Genomic DNA, 21819 nt, shown 5'->3' with positions numbered 1-21819 from the left:
TATGCCACACATATCTCTGCCCGTGTGTGTATTTCTGTAGAGGAATTATTCTTTATTAAACCCTCTCATATACATGTGAAGTAATTTTATTGTGCCTGTTATAAGGCCACTGATTTATTCTTAGCATGACACACACACAGTTTTCTTTAGAGGATACAGTATACAGGTAAGTAAATCTGAAGGTTTACAGCCATGCTCAGGCCACAGTGATGACACATATGAAACAAGACTGAGACAGGACTTTGGTTAAATTTGGGGGAATCCATTTTGATCCATTTTTTCTACAGTAAACAGTAGAAAAAAGTTAAGTCTGTAAAACTGACTAAAAATCTGTGGACTGATCAGGTCAGAGGTCAGTACAGTCAAAGCAACTTTTAGTTAAAGAACCAGTGATGCTGGTATTAAATGATGTGATTATTTAACAGTGGTGATCATCTCACTGGTGACACACACACATCACTGCACCATCTTCAGCCTCTTGTCTGATTGATAGCCTGTGTTATTGATCACCTGTCTGTTTGCACCCTAGAGAATAGGCAGACACTAAAATGCTAACATTAAGTGGATTGTACTTGTGGGGGGGTGGGTGGGGGCACATCTGGCACTTAGCCGAGTGTCGTCAATACTGTTGAAAGCTTAATGACAATGAGGGGAAAGTGTGTGTGTGTGTGTGTGTGTGTGTGTGAGTGAGAGAGAGACAGACAAACACAGACAAAGAATTCGAGGGAAACCAGACATAAATGCGTTTAATCTTTTTAGAGATGTTCTTCTGTTACAATGAGTGGTGAAAATATTGCTGCAGAAAATAAACACTAATTAGCTGCTGTGTGGGAAACAACTGAGGAAATGTGTTATGAGGTAGGGGAGTGAAAGGAAGAGGGAGAGCAAGGAGACAGAGGCAGATTGGTACAGACAGGTTGTCAGATGGATGGTTTTATCATTTGTCTCTGTCTCACACACAGTGTACCTCTGACAGCTGGGGAGCTGAGCAAATATTATCAGAGCGCTTCCATTAATCAGGGCTGCAGCTGAGGATGATTATAGAATGATTTGACTTATAAATACACATAGACTGAAACATAGGGTTAGGTCTGATACTGATGATGCATATTTAAAATTAAGTATTTAGATAGGTAAGTATCATTGTTCTGTGGCATGTTGAGAGATAGATGAAGACATATTTCAGAGACTTCCCATAATATATATTTATGTGTCTCGAAGTGTCAGAAATTTCAACTGTGTAGGAGGAACTATTATTATTATTATTATTATTATCATTATTATGCAGGCAGTGGAGAATGACACTAGCTAATAAGATACGACTGGGAACTGACCAGCCCAGCTCATGTGGTTTCTCAGGCTGGCTGGTTGACTTTACACTCAAGCCATATAATACAGAGTTTAAACAGACACACAATAGGACAGGCTGGTTCCCACAGTGACTACTACAGGACCTCTGCTCTGTTTTTATTTCCTGTATGTGTCAGCAGCAAGCCCGAACAACCTTTAGTCTGTGTTCATGTAGTGTGAAGAAGCAATAAATGTTGTGAAAGTGAAGAAGCCTTTGAGTTTTCACTGTGCATTATGACCTTTGCAGCTGCCATCGCCATATCAATATGGATAGAGTGACTGTTATTAGTGATATTCACTCTCTGATCTTCAGACTGATGTTAATAATGTAATTGTGACCTTTGTGTTATTCCTGTCTTGACCTTGTTTTCTGCTCTCTGTGTGTCTGTGTCCAGGTGGTAGTCCCTACTCGGGTGGGACAGGTGTATGTGTATGACACTATGAAGTCAGACCAGGATGAGTATGACATCCCGCCTCGACATCCGCCTCTCCCCCAGCATGACATATATGATGTGCCACCCACGCGCCAGCAGTACATCACACAGGTTTGTATACATATGTGTGTGTTTGTGTGAGAGAGAGAAAAAGAAAGAGAGAGAGAGAGATTGAATTGTGTTGGTTAATCAGATAAAAAAATTTTATAATCTTTCAGTTCTACATGAAAATCTTGCTAATTAACAACATTGTTTTTACACATTACGCTATTTCCTTGTTGCCTTGTTGTATTGTAATTTGTATTACCCTAACCTTTGAACTTCAGTAACTGGCATCAAATTAGAGTACTAAGAATATAAAAAGGAATTGTAACTCTTCTCTACTACCGGTATGTTTTTAATGAGAATGAGTTTTAGGTTAGTTTATATATAATTGTGCACACAGCATGGTGTTTAATGAGCAGATACCTGCTCACACACGCACAAACGCATACACACACTGGCAAGCTGTATACAGCAGAGAAGCTTAATTCTGACAAGCCAAAAGAGAAAGGTCACCCACTTCCAACCACAGCAAAATGACTGGAGGAAGAAAAAGGCAAGGGTTAGGAAGAGCAGTGAAGAGAGTATGAAGAGAAACAAGCCAACAATGAGTGATGAAGAATGAAGGGTTGAGTGGATGAGGAAGAGCAGGAGAAAGGTGTGTAGCAGTAATAACAGATGTAATTATTCTACTGTTTAAAGTTGATAATCTGACAGGTGAAGAATGAAAATGTTGGATGGACCACATCGCTACACTGATAGAGTGTGTATTTGTGTGAGTGTGATGTGTGTTGCAGCATGTTATTTTCTTTTTTTTTTGTTTCTTTTCCTATGTTTAGGTGTATGATACTCCACCCATGGTGGTGAAGGGGCCCTCTGGTGGTCAGGAGATCTATGACACTCCAGCAGGCACAGACAAGAACATGCAGCAGACGGTACTGTGTTACTGAGTATTTACTTATGTGCATCAGAGATGAGTAGGATACCAATCTTGATAGAATTGCTTGATTACAAGATGTACTTTATATATAGCATGCTGTATCTCTACTGTCATTTTCAAACACAAGGCTGCTCAGAGGATAAGAACACATTCTGCCTACCAAGACAATATTTTGGCAGTTTTACCACTTTCGGTTAATTTGGTTTTATCCTCTATCTATCTTTAGGTCTATGACTTTCCCCCATCTGTCAGTAAAGACATCCCTGATGGTCAGCCATTCAGAGAGGAGACCTACGATGTACCACCGCACTTTGCCAAACTCAGGCCCCAACTCCCTGTCCCTCCCCAGTACTCACACAACAACCTCAATGATGACGAAGAACCACCCATTCTGGAGGATGTGTATGATGTCCCGCCCCCAATCCTGACTGACAAGCTTTATCACAGAGACAGAGGTGGAGTCATCCAGGCCCCCCAGGAGATCTACGACATCCCTGCCAACCTGCGGACTGCAGGTCACCCAACCCAGGATGTTTATGACTTCCCCCGGGAGCGAGAGGAGAGAGTAGGAGAGAGAGAAGATAACTATGTCTATGATGTCCCCCCACAGGTAGGAGATGTAGGAGGTGGAAATGATGTTTGCCTTTAAACCAACATTCAGATGTGACATCTCTGCATGTTGTCTCAGTGCAGATGGCCTCCACATTATTTCAGTGTTGATGTCTTTTTCAGGTTGTGCGTGATGCCCAATCCACTAGTGAGGAGCTAACCATGTCCTTCAAGCGTCTGTCTGCCTCAAGCACAGGAAGCACGCGGAGCAACCACTCTGCTTCATCCTTAGACATGGTTCCTGTCCGCGACTCCTCCTCTTCCTCTTCACTTCTGACCCCTGGCTCCATTGCAAGCAAACCCCTCCTCTTGGACTTGGAGCAGGCCATGGAGCGTCTGTCTCGCCTCCAACAAGCTGTTGAGTCCAGCGTTTCCCTGATGATGTCCTACATCGAAGGTAACTGGAGAAGCCCTACTCACTTAGAAGGGAACCTTCCTGCTATTCATCAGGCTGCTGATCGGGTACGCAACACTGTCCGAGACTTTCTAGAGTTTGCCCGCGGTGCTGTGGCAAATGCTGCTCAGGCAACAGACCGCTCTCTGCAGACCAAACTGGGCCGTCAAGTAGGAAAGATGGAGGAGGTCTTTCAGAGTTTGATTCGGCACAGTCAGAGCTTAGATGCCATTTCCTGGTCGCCTGCAGCACTCACAGCACCACCACCAGGAGGGGATGACTTAGATCGACTAATCATGACAGCACGAGGCATCCCAGACGATGCTAAGCAGCTTGCATCCTTTCTCCACGGTAACGCCTCACTCCTGTTCAAACGGACCAACCGGCAGCAGCAGCAGCTCCCACTTCCTCCGATCCCAGGGGAGATCAGCGGTCACATGACAGGATCAGGAAGTGGGACTTATCAGGGAGGGGAGAAAGTGAGCATTCAGTCACGTCCCCTCCCCTCTCCACCAAAGTTTACAGCTGCAGAGGAAGAGGAAGGAGTGGACAGACCATATGAGACCACAGAGGAAGGCTGGATGGAGGACTATGACTATGTGCATCTACAGGTACACACACAGATACAGACAGTTTTATCGATAGTTATGAGGACATATGATTAACAGACAAGCCAACATAAACTCTGTTGCTTAAAGCTGTGAGAAAACTGATTTTCACTCAAATATTTTCATTACATTTTGACGTATACTGTCATAGTACTATCATAGCACTTCCTGTTTCCACTAGAGGGAGACAGTGACTGTATAAGTTAGTATTATTCAGGTTCTGGTGTAGGTGGTGTAACCCCGACATGTCTTTGCGCTGCTCTGTTAGGGAAAAGAAGAGTTTGAGAAGAACCAAAGACAGCTGTTAGAGAAAGGCAACATCATCCGACACAACAAGGCACAACTGGAACAGCAACAGGTACTGTGTGTGTTATGTTACAGCCTTATTTCAAAATGGATTAGTTATTTTGCTCAGAATTCTATAAACAATAACCCATAATGTCAACATAAAAGATGTTTGAAATCTTTTTTATTTTTAACAAATTTGCTAACAAAATAATCACATGTAAATGTTCTGCACTTATATAGCGCTTTTCTACCTAGCTGGTACTCAAAGCACTTTACACTGTGTCTCATTCACCCATTCACACACACGCACTCACACACTAATGGCAGAGCTGCTATGCAGCTGACCTGACTCACCAGGGGCAACTTGGGGTTCAGTATCTTGCCCAAGGACACTTTGGCATGTGACATGGCAGCTAGGATTTATCACCGATCCTATGATTGGCAGACATTAATGCTCTACCTATTGAGCCACAGCCACATGTACATAAGTATTTGATGTCTTTGCTTCGTACGTTGTTAAAGCACCTTTAGCACCAATTACAGCCTTAAGTTTTTTTGAGTATAATGCTACAAGCTTGGCAGAGCTATTTTTGGGCAGTTTCTCCTGCAGTACTACTCTTTGCAGTCTTTCTCAAGCTCCAGCAGGTTGGTTGGGGAGATCTGAAAATGGCTATCGGTGCATAGCCATTTTCAGGTCTCTCCAGAGGTCTCTCCAAGTTCAAGTCTGGGCTCTGGCTGGACCACTCAAGGACATTCACAGAGTTGTCCTGTAGCCACTCCTTTATTATCTTGGCTGTGTGCTTAGGGTCATTGTCCTGTTAAATGATTAACCGTCGCAGAGATCACACCAGAGAAATGTTGATTCTTGTGTTCTGAAAGCAGGCTGTCATGTGCCTTTTACTGAGGAGTGGCTTCTGTCTGGCCACTCAACCATACCATACCTGGAGTGCTGCAGTGATGGTTGTTCTCTGGAACATTCTCCTGTCTCCACAGAGAAAGACTAGAGCTCTTTCAGAGTGACCCTCAGGTTCTTGGTCACCTCTCTGACTTAGGCCTTCTCTTTCGATTGCTGGGTTTGACCAGGCAGCCCACTTTGGGAAGAGTCCTGGTGATTCCAAACTTATTATATTATATTACTGTGCTTATTGGGACCTTCAATGCTGCAGAACTTTTTCTGTATCCTTCCCCACATCTGTAATACTTTTAATTATATAGCACCAAATCACAACAGAAGTCATCTCAAGGCACTTTACAGTGTAGGTAAGACCTTACAAGATTTAGCTGTATACAGAATTATACAGAAAATGACATGCAATGGTAGCATTTGAATGGATAGACAAGAGGATAGGAGAGGAGAGGAGGATGTATAATTTTACTCTGTAAGGTCTTAAACCTTACACTGTAAAGTGCCTTATAAGCGTTATAAAAAAGGAAAGTTTTAAGTCTAGTCAACTGGGAGCTGGTTCCACAGGAGAGGAGCTTGATAGCTAAAGGCTCTGCCTCCCATTCTACATTTGGAAACTCTAGGAACCACAAGTAAACCTGCACTTTGAGAACATAGAGTTCTGCTTGGAAAATATGAAACTATAAGGTCTTTAATATAAGGTGGAGTTGATAATTAAGTGCTTTATATGTGAGGAGAAGTGTTGTAAACTCTATTCTGGATTTTACAGAAAGCCAGTGTAGGAGAAATATGATCTCTCTTGCTAATTCCAGCCATAACTCTGGCTGCAGCATTTTAGATGAACTGGAGGCTTTTTAAGCATTAATGATGTCCTATCAGTAGTGAATTACAATAATCCAGTTGGAAATAACATATGTATTTTTCAGCATCACTTATGTACATGTGATTTTTTGTACATTTTTTATTTTTAATACATTTGCAAAGATTTCAAACATACTTCTTTCACAATGTCATTATGTGGTGTTGTTTGTAGAATTCTGAGAAAAATCATCATTTTAATTTAGTCTATTTTGGAATAAGGCTGTAACATAACAAAATGTGGAAAAAGTGCTGTTCATACTTTCTGGACTCAGTTTGTTTGTTTTTTTGAGGGTTGCATTTTTTACATATAAAATACATTGTTTGACATATAAAATGTAGTGATAGCTGCACATTAAACATTTGCAGAGTCCAGTGTTTTAGCTCAGAATCATATGACACAAAGCAATTGAAACCAGGGGATTGTGAATTATGAACTTCCTTTCTCCTCCTTTTCCTCCAGATTAAACAATTTGAACGGCTAGAGCAGGAAGTCAGCCAGCCAATCAACAATGATATGACGGGCTGGGTCCCGTCCCCACATCACCCTTCGGCCAACCAACTGTCCCAAAACGGCTCTGGGGGGCCTTCCTCCAAACTATGCCACGGTGACCGGCAGCTCCTCCTCTTCTACCAGGAGCAGTGCGAGCAGAATATCACCACGGTGACCAACGCCATTGACGCCTTTTTCACTGCCGTCAACTCCAACCAGCCACCCAAGATCTTTGTAGCACATAGCAAGTTTGTAATCCTCAGCGCACATAAGCTGGTGTTCATTGGGGACACACTGTCGCGCCAGGCAAAGTCTCCTGAAGTGAGGGCCCGTGTGGCCCAGAGCAGCAACACTCTCTGTGAAAAACTCAAAGACATTGTGATCAGTACGAAAACAGCAGCGCTTCAGTATCCGTCCCCTGGTGCAGCCAGGGAGATGACTGAGAGGGTGAAGGAGCTGGCAGGGTGCACGCAGCAGTTCAAGATGGTGCTGGGACAGCTGCTGGTGATGTAGTAGAGGAATGAGTGCAAGGACAACAGTGACACAAAGTGAGATGTCCTTGTAACACAGGGTGCGTAACCATGTCACCCCACAGTAGCACAGAGTGCTACAGGGAATTCTAGACACCCATGAAGTGTGAGATCAGAGACCCCATGTGCTTTGATAGGTTGTTTTGACCGGTAGCGTGGAAAACCATCCTGGGCCTAAGGATCGGGGACCCTGACTGTCATGGGAGACACTGACCCCACATCCATCCTCTGCTTCCTCCCTACCTCGCCTTTTACTGGGACCATTCCACTCTCATCCCTCCTTTCACCGTGTGCGTTTTATTCTAGACTAAATCTAAAAGGAACATTTTATCTTCAGTGGGCTGGGCCAATGGTTGTAAAATAATCACTGTAAATATTTAAGTTACCTATTTAGTCAGAAAACCAGAAAGTAAAAAGATTAAAGATCTTCCAGTATATAAATATAAATGGCTTTTTTCAAAAAAGAAAAGATGAAAAAGAGTGTAGTTTTTAGACAATATCAATAATAATAATTATTATTGCTACTGTATACTGTATAATTATGGCTCTGATTGTTGATCCTTGTATCATTATTGTTATGGACGTGTAAATTCCAGATGATATGTATGACTGTATGTTGTAGTGTGTCTATGCTCTTTTCCATCCCTGACAAAGGCACACTTTCCAGAAAAAAACTAAACACTGGAGCACACACCTGTCTTTGAACTTGATGAGAAGCTTGCCTCTGTCATGAAGCCATGTTTAATTACCTTTGGCTCAACAAATTGTCAAGTCTTGCAGTTATTAAAGATGATCTCAGTGCCATCACAGTTTCTTTTTTGGAGTGTAGGTTGTTTTGTAAGAGGCATGTGTTAGGAAAACACGCTGTACAAGGTTACAAACAACAAATCAAATTAAACCTACTTGTCTTCTTTTGTCTGATTCTTTGATAGGGTGTTTTTATTAAAAATCAATCCGTTTTGTAGAAGAATGTAAGTGACTACTGCAGGGTCTTTTAGTGCTCTATTCTTTCTAATCATACGACTCATTCAACTTATACATACATACAATCATTGGACATACTCTGGTCTTTATTGTTATTGCTAGTACATTAGCAACATGATTGTTTACTTGGATTTGTGTCCACCTGATAAACTAGATGAAGTTTAATATTTACATTTTGCAGATGCTGCCATTTTGCAGATGCTAAAGGCAGGTTAAGCATAAGGAGGTCTTGACTAAGGACCCCTACTGGAGGTAGGCTACAGCTGGTATACAAACCCCAGTTTCCCGCATGGATGATGATATATTAGTTTATTATATTTTATATAAAAATCTCCAAAAAGTAACTATTAACTAATGATGTACATGTATTGTAGTAAAAATTGAAATATTTCCGTGTGAATCCTTGTTTAAATGTGGACATAAAATGAAAATATGTCCGGTATATTTAAATGACTCTACAGTGCATGTAGACACACACCGATTACGGTAGAAGTGCACTTCCTCCCTTTTTCACATCATGCTGTTTAGTCCGATCCTCTCCCAGAATTGGTTCATACAGAATCCTTCACCTTTCTGACGTCAGGAAGGATTGACGTCATACAGTCCCGCCTCAGGCTTGGTCCAATCACCTGTGACAAACTGGGCCAAATCTGTATTTAGGCCATTGCCGCTCACTAGGCTGCAGTAGCATCAACATGGCACAGCTACTGTTCTCAACGACAGAGTGCTCAGTTGTTGGATGTTACAACCCACACACTCTTTTCAATTTACTGTTGGAGCCAAACAGGAGGACCCTGTGGGATACTTTTATCATAGATGGACTGGTGCAGGAAGACTGATGAATGTCTGGGGACACCACCTCTGAAGTAAATTAGTGACTCATCTTGTGCTAACTGCAAGACAGTGTTGGCTGTCTGCATGCCACGATGTGTTATTAGTTGCTGTGTATGGCAAGTGGATAGTATCAAGAATTGCCACTTTCTGGGGGATCTCGGGTGGGATGTTCAGTGCCTTGGAGATTTTTTTGTATCCATCCCAACTTATGCTTTTCAATGACCTGTTCTCTGAGTTGCTGGGACTGTTCTTTTATCTTCATGGTGTAATGGTAGCCAGGAATACTGATTAACCATTGACTGAACGTTCTAGACAAGTGTCTTTATACTGCAATCACTTGAGACACATTCCCTGCACTCAGCTGATCCCTATTTCACTAATTGTGGGACTACTAGCACCAAATATCTGGACCTCTGTTGGATCAGGTGAGTCACTTTAAAGGGGGTGAGTATTAATGCAAACACTGATTTCACCTTTGACATTAATGAGGTATTTTTCTGATTAATTTTTTAGTCAAAGTCACCAACTTTTATTGGCCATGATTGATTTATAACGTCAATAAAAGGGTGAAACCTCCAAGGGGTTGAATACTTTTTATAGGCACTATATGTGTAGGAGAAATACAATGTAAATGTAACAAGTGCATTTCTTTATTGCAGGGGGGACATCACAGTTACCCTAATATAAGGAGGTTTCGTGTCAGAGATGTCACTTGGACCTTGAGGAGGTGATCCAGACTGGGTGGCTGTGAGGGAGTCAACACACATTCAAATTTCTTCCAGATCATCATCTAAAAGAAAGCTCTCTAATTCGAATTCAGCAGTCTCACAATATAGTCTTCCCTCTGTGAAGCTACTTGTGTTCTGTTATTTAGAGGATTCAGCTGTTGTTACACTGTGTTGCTGTATGTCGACAAATGTTATTTTATCTTCTTCAATTGCTATTACTGAACAGACACACCTTTTTATATGATGAAGTTCAGAAACAGTACTGCTGTGTATATATGACAATTGTAGCTATTCATGCAATTAATGGTGTTTTACAAACAGTACAAACTCTGTCATTACTATTAAACATGCGTTTCTCCTTTTTTATTTGTCATCTTGGACAAGATGCTGACAAATAAAATAATCCTGAAGGATATTGAGCCTCCACCAACATTTTGCTGTGTGTAAAATACTTCAAGTGTACTTTTATCTTAAGAAAAATTGCCTTCGGTCTGCTCTTAATAACATTTTGATGTGCTTTATTTTTACTGTACTTGAAGACAATGTTCACTTACCACAAGCAACAAGACTTTTGTAATTTACATGTGGTGTTCCTGAAGTTCTTGTACTCTGTGACACATTCAGAACAACTGAAATAAAATAAATAGAAATTAGTCCAAGAAAATATGTAAATTCTACTACAGAAAGAATGAAAACTACCAACCACTTATTTGTGTGTCTCATATTACAGAGGGTGCGTGGAAATAACTGCTTATTTCCTACATACAGCAAGGCGCCAGCATCACAGGACTCTTAAACATGGGAAACCTGGAAAAATGAAGAAAAAAAACAAACAAAACATTGTTAAAACATTTTTAATTTAAGGTCATGTAAAGATCTATCAATGGTGTGTCACCAACTCTTTTAGTCTCCAGCTCTACTACTATTTCTTTTACCTGGTTAATGCTGTAGGAAGTCACGTTCATCTTTATGTAGGACTGTACATTGTCTTTGAGGCATGATCGGTGTTGGTTTTTAACATAGTTCATGGTGGAGAATAACTACAACTACAAATAAAACACAAATAAAATACACTTCAATTAAATACTTCTCATTTATTTTCCCAAGCCACGCGGAGTCGCGGGTGGTCGACCCCTGGCTAAGGTATAAGTTTGTTACATATAACCTGGCGCCTATAAATAATAGTGACACAGAAGTACAAACACAACAGAACCTTTATGAACGGTGAGTGAATGCAAAGGAAGATGCAGAAGAGTTCTGTTTTTGTGAGAGGCAGCTCATTCCACCATCGTGGGATCACTGAGCTGAACAGTTTTCCTTGGCATTGACTGTGTGGTGCTGGTACCACCAGATGACGTTCGTAATAACACAGTTGTAAGTAGTTGAACGTAACATTAGTAACATTACGTAGTTACAGATCTGATTTTAGCCGACTGGAGAGCATCACTGTTACCAGGGAGATAAGAAGGACACAAGTCCCCTAGTCCCTTCACTTCTGCATAGGAGCATGAGGGTCACAGCTCATTTGCATACTAAGCGATAAACACCCTGAAAACTGCTGCTCTGACAGAGGCCTGAAATGCACACTTTCAGACAGGCCAGTGAATAAGATCTATATGTTTTTTGGCACGAAAATGTACATTTTACATTTTTACACATTCTTGAGACATCCAGGATCAACATACTTTAGCCTGAAAGGCGTAATAGGGGACCTTTACAGGTCAGTATATATAAATATATGTATAAATGTTGATTTCACCCTAAACTCTGCAAACACGTGCCTTCATGGATAGAATAATGGTGAAAACTACTGATTGATGCTCTATTGTGCAGTTTTCAAATGTGGCCTCTAGTGGGCAGTAATCAAAAAGTCTGAAATTTCAGATGTAGAGAAGAAGATCCAGTTCCCACTGTCTCATATCTAGAACCTACAGCTGGGAGCGTAGCTATTCAATAGTAGGCCTACCAGTTACAGTGGAATTGCAGTACATGCTTTATCATTCATCCAGCTTTGTGATTGATCCCACATGTGAACTGATTCCTCAACATCTCAGCCATAATCTCTTCCCCAAAGCTAAAATGATGCATGCATGTAAAACTGACCAGGGGGTGGTAGCAATCAGCCTTTTTGCTGAATTTCAAAAAAAAAAAAAAAAGACGTATCTGATTGAGAACACATACTTTAGTTTTCTTCCAAGTTTTTACATACTATGCTTTAAAAAGCTTTTATTTTTGACACACCAAATAGAAAGTTACCATAAAATCATCATTTTGATAATTTCAATGATCATCGGTTTTATTGGCTTGGTGTTGTTGTCATGGCGACTGCTACCATGGGATGATGTTGCCTTTCCAATCTAGAAGCATACCACTATCTTTCTTGCTGAGGGATGACATTACCCTGAGCATGCCCTCTACACTCTCCTGGGTGGTCAAAGGAGCCTGGAAAAGACAATAAACATTGAAATGAAACAAGCACATATTCTGTTTGTTTCTTTGTTTTTTCTTCAATAATGCAAAGCAGAAAATTCAAGCAACCAAATTTCAAGCAGAAGCTTACAAGTTATTATAAACCTAAAGCAATGATAATAAAAGAATGATCTCCATCAGTCAGTTTAAATGCACTTCATGCTTATAACTGTTTTTAAATACACCACAGAAATCTGTGGGAAAAAATCTCTCTTTCTCTCTCTTCTCCAGTTCCTCACATATTCTCCTCCCATCTCAGTTTGGACCCAGCCAGGGTGAAGGGCAGTCACGAGTATGTTGTGTTTCTTGAAGTCCTCAGCTTGACAGCAAGTCAGCATGTTCAACGCTGCCTTGTGGAGAATAGCAGAAAGGACAGAAGGTTTGTTGTTCAGAAATTTAACATAAAAATCTAAAATAACTAAAGCTTGATAGCTAAAGGCTCTGCCCCCTATTCTACAATCGGAAACTCTAGGAACCACAAGTAAATGTGCACAGTGAGAACTGTGTGCTCTGCTGGGAATATATGGAACTTTAAGATCTGATGGAGCTTGATTATTAGGTTCTTTATATGTGAGGAGAAGGATTTTATCGCTGATTTTGTCTCTCTTTGGTTTTTCAGTATGATCATATATGATATAGAGTAAATTGATGAAATCGATTAATGTTCCGCAGATAAGGTTGGGGAACAGTGATATCATTTTGGTGTCTACCTAAACAATATTCTTAGTAACTATAAACTTCACACTTTGTGTGAGTCAGCAGTACCTTGCTGGCCCTATAAGGGTACATCTGTGCCATAGGGAAGGTTTCTGGACATTTCTCCATGGATGAGATGATTGTGGAGATGTTGATGATGGCTGCCCTAATTTTGTCACCTGAGCCATAGGAAAACAAGACAAACAGACATCTTCTTTCATGCCACTGAAATCACAACACTATACAAACTTGTAATTTGCAACATGTGATTGAAATAACGTGGGCATACATGTAAAGAACAGAAGTTTAAGCTGTTTCACCTTTATGAAATATGTCTGTATTCTGTTACTGAGTGTGGAGGACACTAAAAACATTAGTGACCCCATCTGATTCTTGCTAGAAAATCACACTGAACACACGAGGGGAGCAGTGCGTAAGAATGACTGAAATGAATTTTAACCAGTGCATATCGAAGTGGACCTCTGTTCAGTGTCTGTCATCAGAAAAGCGGTCTGTGTGCCTGTCTGACAGCAGAATACAGAGACAGTAGTTGGATAAGCTGTCTTCCCAAAACAAGAATTCAGTGAACAAGCATAGAGTAGGTTTTATGTTACCTCAGCAGAAATCTGGTAAAGCTCACAGTGAAACAGGGATTTACATCAATCATTGTCTTTACTAGTATAAAGATTGCAACAACAGATTTAATCTGCTGTCTGTGGAAATCCCTCACTAAACATAGTCGTGGGATAAAAAAGATGGGGTGACATATTGATGCATTTAATAAAATCTAATTCTATCTGCTCTGTGAGACGAGCAAGTGACAGATATCTGTGCAGTGGCACTCTTTTACTGTAGCAGATTTTCAAATGTACACTGATTATACAGTCATTTATGTACATGAAAGAAACTGAAAAAAAAGCTAATCTAAAAATGTCACAACTCCAACTTAATGCCAAAACAGTGTTGTGGTATGGTGAGGTGAGAGTACACAGCGGTTTCCAGTATATTCCAATGTTTGACACTTAAAACACCATCAATAATACACACTGCATATAAACAAGTTGTCAAGGTTTTGGAATATAACCTTTAAAACCATCATCCCTGCAAATGTTGCTTTGCTGGAAAAATCTTTTACATGAGCTTCCCTGTTCCAGAATACCCTTCTACTAAATTTACGCCACACTGACTCTCACCATTCTTTCATAAGTAACTTCAAAACTATGCTGCTAAAGCAATCAGACCTGCCATCACAATTCCTGCTTACCTCGACTAAGGTTGTCTGTGAATATTTAAAGTTGCTCTAACTACGTTGCTTGTCTGCTTAAAATTGTTTTGTGCTAGCTGTCTACTTTTCAAACTTTGTTTTTTGCAACATTTGCCTCACTTCATCTTTATTTAGTTGCTCTATGTCTTGTTTTGCTTGTCATTATTCTAATATGTCGGGTTGTTTAATATCTGGCCAAGGGACGATAGATGAAAATTTGTGCGTCTGCTTCTCTAAAGTATTTACTAAGGTAAATTAGAATCTGCTAGTACACCTACTATGTACACACAGTGGGTTTACTCCATGGCAAAAACCTGTTGCCTGGGAGCTGCATCAAATGGGATAGTGCTTTTAAAGCTAAAAAGCTGTTGTCTGAGTTATTCTGTTAGACCAGTGCAACCTTCCAAACAGCTGCATTGTCTTTCTAAAGCACCAAGTGCCATATGAGACTAAGACTGTATGCAGAATAGAGATCAAGCCACATATCAAAAGTCACATCCAGAGTGCAGACCATCAACATAGGTGTTCTTTCTTTATGAAATGTGATTGAAATTACAACATAAATACTTCATATATAAATATTTAGACCCACAGTTTTTGGCTCTTGTCATGAACTATCTATAGGTAATGTGGAAAGTATGTTTTAGAATGGGGCACAAAGAAATGACCCAATCGGTTGTAGTAGCATATGTTTCTTCATTCTAAAGAGTGATTGAGTTAGCACTCGAGTGTGAAATAACTTATGTAATATCATGTTCTGTAACTTTGTGGTCTAGCTGGGAAGCATGCAGACTCAACTCTGTGACACTTCTGCTTTATGAAGGTCTGCTTTAATGAGTGTCACTTACTGTAAGTGCAGATTTTCTAGTGGAGTCAAAGCTACATTCAGCTGTAACAAACTAATAAGACCAGAATGGAATCAGTGAGCTGGATCTGCCTGCCCCCTGCCCTTGCTTGATGCAAGACTTCATGACCTCATGCTTGTGAATGGTGTTCAGAAGGTTGCGTTCTGCAATTTCACCACTAGATGATGCTAAATCTTTCACATTTTACCTGCTGTACCTTTCAGTGTACTGTGTATTTATTTTCAGTATAAATAATAATATATTTAACCCATGCTGTCCGACTCAGATTCACAGCAAGTTATCCAGGTCACTGTGCTGCTTGCGACGCAAGAATACTAGTTTGCAGGTATGCTTCCTTGTTCTGTTTTACCACTCTATTATTGGTGTGTTGTGGTGTCAGTCAGTGCAGAGTGCATCATTGTAAAATTACAATAAAATGGAATAGATTAGAAACTCTCTGACTGGTCAGTGTGCCCTGCTGAAAAACCTCTCTGCATCAAGATTTGGAGTATATTTATATTTGGAAGAATTTACAGCACAATAAATGGCAATCATTGTCTGTCGTTTCTAAATTTTAGTACAGTATAAAAGAAAAGATATTCACCCTTGCACTCTTCAGGTGTGTCCCTCTCAGTGGCCCTTTGGAGGAGTGGAAGAAACATCTGAAGAGAAAGGGTGACAGTTTTATAATGATACGAGGAACAGATTTTGGGTAAAGTGCACATTATCTATTATGATTTTATGAACGTGTATTTGATATGTTACAGTTTCACATACAGTATAAGTTGAATGAATTACATTTAAGAGGACTAATCTCCAAAACGTGCATCAGCTAAATATAACAGGCAACTAGTGATATCATGAGTCACATACTTCAAGAAAACATTGTAAAAGGAGTGTATACAACAAAAAGCTAAACATGAATACTGGAAATCTTTGTACTATAATCACTGCTGTAATAATGCAATCCAGAGACAAGTGGATAAATCACCACCACCTGACTGTAGTGCTGTCAATGCACGAGAAATGTCAGTGCCTGATATGCATGTCAGTGCTTTCTTTAGCTTCACCATCACAATGTGATGTTAACAGCATGTGCCTGTGTATGCACGGACAACAATACCTTCGCGAGGAGAAATGGTCCGACCACATTGACTTCATACACCTCCATCATGTCTTTTTTCCTAGTGGCAGATAATGGTGCTGGTGGGGCTGGTTGATTGATTGCAGCATTGTTGATGAGGAGGTTCAACCCTCCATCTTCTATCTGCTTGCTCACAGCCTGGACAGCAGTCGAGATACTTTCCTCATCTGACAAGTCTGCAGGTAGACATTTACATGCACAAATGTGTATTTGTTGAATGTCTAAGAGATTTATGAAATAATAGAATAAATTACTAAGAAGATAAATTTAATTTCATATATCTTAAAACATTTTGCTTTCACTCAATTGATCAGTTCTGATTTGGTCAGTCACAGCAAGGATTCAATTCAATTTTATTTGTATAGCGCCAAATCACAACAGAAGTCATCTCAAGGAACTTTTCAGTGAAGACTTTACACTATAAAGTGAGACAAAAAAAAAACAACAAGCAGCGAAAACACTGAGCCGGTTGGTAGGGCCAGTAACTGTACTCTGTAGATATACAGCTCCAAGGCCGAGGATACCTGCAGAAAAGTACAGCGAGAGGAGGAAACACAACTACAGGAGAGAGAGAAGACACAAAGTCAGACTCAGTTTATCAGTAGAGTCCCCCCAGCTGACTAACCTATAGCAGCAGAACTAAGAGATGGTTCAGACTCACCTGATCCATCTCTAACTATAAGCTTTATAAAAAAGGAAAGTTTTAAGTCTAGTCTTAAATGAAGAGAGGGTGTCTGCCTCCAGAACCTGAACTGGGAGCTGGTTCCACAGGAGAGGAGCTTGATAGCTAAAGGCTCTGCCTCCCATTCTACATTTGGAAACTCTAGGAACCACAAGTAAACCTGCAGTCTGAGAAAGGAGAGTTCTGCTGGGAAATATGGTACTATGAGGTCTTTAAGATAAGATGGAGCTAAATTAATAAGTGCTTTATATGTGAGGAGAAGTGTTTTAAACTCTATTCTGGATTTTACAAGGAGCCAGAGGGAAGCTAGCGTAGGAAAAAGGAAGGATTCAGTTGAACTCACTAACACTACTAACACACCTACAGAACAGATTTGTCATCTTCAGTATAGTCACTTCAGATGAAGCAGTAAAAGTAAAGTCATAGACATAAAAATTCATTTTGGTCTGTATGGGTAAAACAAAGGTAGTCCTTTGAATCCTTCTTTGGCTCTCTTTCAATTCTGTTTAATTATATAGCACCAAATCACATCAAAAGTAGTCTCAAAGCACAAAGCACTCCGTAAAGTGTAAGGATTCAGGATTCAAATATAACTGTATATACTGTAGAATTATGTCGAAAAGCCAACAGTCCCACTTGGAACCTTCTGAAAAGAATCTGAGAATCTTTGGAAGAGAACAGAAATATTTTACTGTCAATAAATCTGTGATACTACAGTTGTTTGAACAGAAGAGTTATTTGTACTTGGATTAATAATTAACTGTTCAGGTAACAATGAATGCACCTCTTGTTCTCTTTGATTAAAATTGTGTTAGAAAGAGACTCTGTCTCCTACAAATCATTACTATATTATTGTGTTGTGCTGGCAAATGGAATCATTGCCTGGATGATGTTCACTTGTAATGTTTTTGGTTTGAAAGAGTTATGGGAAGTACCTCTTCAGGCTTAGTATGGACTGAAGGAACTGTTAAGGTTCAATCAGACTGAAACCAAAGCACCAAAAAAAAAATTGACCTCTGGACTGTTTGCGTTTACATGCCCGAAAAATAATGAGTGTACCAGTAATATAGATGTTAGTTGTACATTAACTAGCAATGGTTGTGCCAACAGTGTCTGTGGGAGTGTGTGTTTGCATGGCCAAACACACAGGTCTCTCACACCTCACAACTTATTAGAACCTGTAGGTGTAACCATTTCATTTAACAATTAACCATTTAACCATTATTTGGTAGGATCACTTGTTTTTGTAGGGTTGTTGTCTTTCTAAGTGATGCCCTTTTAGTTGAGCTTCAGTTCACAGATGGATACCGTCCCCATTTCCTGTAGAATTAGCTTGTGCTAATCATTTATACATATATATACCAAAAATTATTTTTACACTATTCCATAAACCTGTGTTGCCAGTATAAGACCTTGATAACGAAGACCCAGATTTCTCTTCCTTAAATAATGCAGGACTAACGAGACTCGCACCTGATTGTCATTCCCACGACTGAAATATATATCTTTAATTTCACCCTCAAACCAATTGATCAATTGTTCTTGGCTAGGACACTGAAGTTAATCCTTGTAGGTCAGGCCAATATCCCTCCACCATCATCAGGGAGCTTCAAATTCAGAGAGGATTGAGGCAAAAAGTCGTGCTGTTATCAACAGCAAAATAATCAACATTGTCAATTTAGAGAAGTGAGTCCAAGGAAAAGAGCAGGGCAAACAAAACTAACAAAGAAGAAATATTTCTCCTCATTTATTATCTTTACACACTATTAACATTTTAATAAATTAGTTAATAGTTTTTCCAGTTTGAGTACGTCTTGTTAGAGTGTATGTACGAATAGGTTCTGAAACTTTCAAGCACTGCCGTAAACACGAGTCTTTGCATCGGTTCACACTGTTCCAGTCAACTAATCATGGATTGCACATCTGAACTTGAACCTGTCTGAACACAAAGCACTGCTGCTACCTTCGGCTTCTGTTGTGTTTATTTTGCCCTCTGTCACTTATTTCTGACTTTATACAAGCTCATAGCTTATTCATTCATTCATTCACTCTGTCAGACACTAGATGAATGCCCTTACCAGTCATAGTAAGCTGACATCCACACCAACTTGCTAACCTTATTCCCCAATCACTATCTCAGTAGTTAAAACAGCCATTTTCATGTACCTCCTGCTAATCTCTTTTCTGTAACTGACACCTGTAACCATCTGTCTACCTGTAAGGGTTTGTAATCATCATTAGTTCCACTGCTGATATATACCACATACATGAGGCTCAGTTGGGTTTACCTAGTTTGATTGTGGTGATCTTTCCAGGATAGCGAGTGGTGAGATTTCTCAAGGCCTAAAGGAGACAGGAAAAAACAGGAGACATGCAGATATTGTTGCAGCTATTTTTTCTTCATTCATTTCATGATAGTACACTGGATACCCAGTGTGCTATCATGAATTGAGTGACTCATACCAGCTCTAGCAGGGATAAGAGGAGTAAGTCTGGAATTTATTAACACTATCCTTTGAATTACCAGTGTGCACCCTGATAAGACATTTAGGGAATGCTATATTAGATTTTGTTGAAAGATGAATTGTGATGGGCTACTTTAAGTAGAAAATGTGTAACACATCTAGAATTATACTTTGACTTTTGAGTAAGCATCGTATAACTTTTCAAAAATGTTGGAACAAAGGTCTCCCTGGCCATTATATTTTAGATTTAAAATTTATTATGTGCTGATATAACATTTTAATAACTTTAGCTATCACAGTTTTATGTTAGTAGCAACATGTGTATATGCATATTTCTTAGCACTGACTGGGAACTATGATAATATTTATTTGTGGCTGTCTCACCTCAGCCCTGGTTCCTTCAGGCTCTCTGCAGCAGGCATAAATGTGAGACTCCTCTCCAGTCGTCTCTGCCAACTGTTTAACCAGCTCCAAACCAATGCCTCGGTTGCTTCCAGTCACAAAAATGTTGCCTTCCAGTTTCACTGACATGTTGACTGATCAACTGTCAGACCCCAAATGTCGTCTGACCGCTCTCTTCTTGAGACAGTGACTAAACATGTGACAGCACAAAGTTGCCGTAATGCTAGTCCTGTGTGTGTCATACACTGTATGGTACTGAAGAAGGCAGGCATAAAGAGACTCAGTTCTCTGATAATCATGTGGGCATTTTGATAACCTTTAACCTTCTTTTAATTATATAACTAGTCTAGTCTTATCAGGCAGCCAGACGCAGACTGTTTGACTTTTAGTCACTTTGATTGCTTCTACTTTATGATTCCAGTATTGAGGACTGTGCCTCTTAGAGTTGCTATCCTTCTTTCACCTCATAGTCAAAACGTCTTCACAAACGGCACCTTTATGTTTTTTAGCCTGTGTTTAGTTATGCAACATTGCTGAAACATGGTGATTTTGCCTTTTGTCTTCAAAAGTGGAGCTTGATCAATAGTAAATTTATGATGATGTCAAGAATGTGTGGAAAGTCATAGTTAACCACGTCAGCAGATGTGAAAGATGGAGATATCCCACTGCCAGAATCTTTGTCTTCTTTAGGTTCACTTCTTTGACCAACATAAGGTCAACACAATGGACTGAAGCCTCTCATGGCTATTAAGTAAATTGTTTTGGCTTCACAGCCTACAATTTCAGTTTTTTGATTTATTGTTAGCATTACTTAACCTGGTTTCTAGTTGCAGCTGTTTGCAGTGAAAATAATAGGATAACTCTTGTTTGTTTTGGCCCAAGTGGCAAAAAAGTCAGCTAATACAGCTTTAAATGGACCTCATTTGTTGGATAACTATACACTATATGTTTGAATGAAACACAAAAGGGAAAAGTGACATAATAATCTGAATCTTATAAGCAGTTGAATACAGTTGAATTGTTAAACATAAATAGTACAGAATAAATAGGGAGTTTAAATATGTCTGAATAATCAGTGACTGGCTAACTCTTACTGTGCAATTGAAGAAGACACCATTGAATTTGGAGAGGGTAAGTGTGAACATTATGGCACAACATTAAAGCAAATGGCTCTTAACTAAAATTTAGATAAAATTTAGATCGTTCCTAACAAGCAGCTGTTCAAACTAACCAGATCATTCATAAACATAACATTACTACTGTAGTAGCCAATGCATGTAACTATTATATCAAAAGAAACATGCAGTGCTTTAAAGCCACATGTGTGATTTGCATAGTTTGTGTTACTGTACTGATGCAAAGGCAGAAAGAGTTTCACAAGAGCTATTTTCTTTTTCAAGAGGTATAAAGTGTTTTACTGGTTTTGATGCAATGTTTCAGTCAGTGTGTCAACTTTAGCTGAAGTAGTCTATTGTTTCAAAGGTGCCTAAACAATCTAAAAATATGTAATAACTCCATCACACCTTTTTCTCTTTGTTCTCTTGCTTGATAAAGGCAGTATGAACTTAAAGCTGCTATTTAAAATCTAATGGCACAGTGAGAAGGGGTAAATGGTCTGCACACCATCTACCTAACTGATACTCAAAGTGCTTTTACTGCGTCTCATTCACACATTCGTACACACAAACACACTCACACGCCGATGGCCAGGAATCAAACTACCATAACACGATACCATAACTTGTAGACAACTGCTCTAACCCCTGATCCACTGCTGTCCCAGGATTCTAATTCTGTATATATTCTTGTTTTGCCAGCCAGAGCCTGAGGGAGCCTTATTCCTCTATGAGCAGTTC

General features: G+C 39.8%; 2 protein-coding genes across 4 annotated transcripts in view; one reads left to right on the top strand and one right to left on the bottom strand.

Moving 5' to 3' along the window:
- Nucleotides 1–8371, top strand: part of bcar1 (BCAR1 scaffold protein, Cas family member) — a 56580-nt gene extending 48209 nt beyond the window's left edge. For both annotated transcript variants that reach the window (XM_026365640.1, XM_026365639.1), the window contains exons 3-8: nt 1746–1895; nt 2666–2761; nt 2993–3376; nt 3499–4380; nt 4646–4735; nt 6891–8371. In XM_026365640.1, the coding sequence (XP_026221425.1) occupies nt 1746–1895; nt 2666–2761; nt 2993–3376; nt 3499–4380; nt 4646–4735; nt 6891–7433 (2145 nt within the window). In that variant the 3' untranslated portion in view covers nt 7434–8371. The remainder of the gene's footprint in view (nt 1–1745; nt 1896–2665; nt 2762–2992; nt 3377–3498; nt 4381–4645; nt 4736–6890) is intronic.
- Nucleotides 8372–11025: 2654 nt separating this feature from the next.
- On the bottom strand, nt 11026–20195 carry zgc:158868 (SDR family oxidoreductase). 2 transcript variants are annotated; one of them, XR_003299137.1, is made up of 8 exons: nt 19946–20195; nt 19385–19439; nt 16394–16590; nt 15875–15932; nt 13231–13340; nt 12705–12815; nt 12253–12438; nt 11026–11042 (listed from the first exon to the last, which is right to left on the bottom strand). XR_003299137.1 is itself a non-coding variant. In XM_026365939.1 (7 exons), the coding sequence occupies exons 1-7, from the start codon at nt 20090–20092 to the stop codon at nt 12325–12327; spliced, it is 792 nt and encodes a 263-aa protein (XP_026221724.1). In that variant the 5' UTR covers nt 20093–20195; the 3' UTR covers nt 11939–12324. The 2 variants fall into 2 exon arrangements, 1 of the variants encoding a protein (XP_026221724.1); XM_026365939.1 differs by lacking the exon at nt 11026–11042 and having other exon boundaries at nt 11939–12438.
- Nucleotides 20196–21819: the final 1624 nt, after the last annotated feature.

Source organism: Anabas testudineus, chromosome 6, assembly GCF_900324465.2.
Source record: "Anabas testudineus chromosome 6, fAnaTes1.2, whole genome shotgun sequence".
Lineage (NCBI taxonomy): Eukaryota > Metazoa > Chordata > Actinopteri > Anabantiformes > Anabantidae > Anabas > Anabas testudineus.
Note: the sequence above shows the minus strand (reverse complement) of the source record. Positions and strands in the feature narration are given on the sequence as shown.

Excerpts from the sequence above, each read along its gene's own strand:
- zgc:158868 (XM_026365939.1), bottom strand. The coding sequence starts at position 20,092 with ATGTCAGTGAAACTGGAAGGCAACATTTTTGTGACTGGAAGCAACCGA. Across the intron at positions 16,591-19,384 it reads GATCACCACAATCAAACTAG|ACTTGTCAGATGAGGAAAGT; the intron begins GTAAACCCAACT and ends GTCTACCTGCAG. Across the intron at positions 15,933-16,393 it reads GACCATTTCTCCTCGCGAAG|ATGTTTCTTCCACTCCTCCA; the intron begins GTATTGTTGTCC and ends CTTTCTCTTCAG.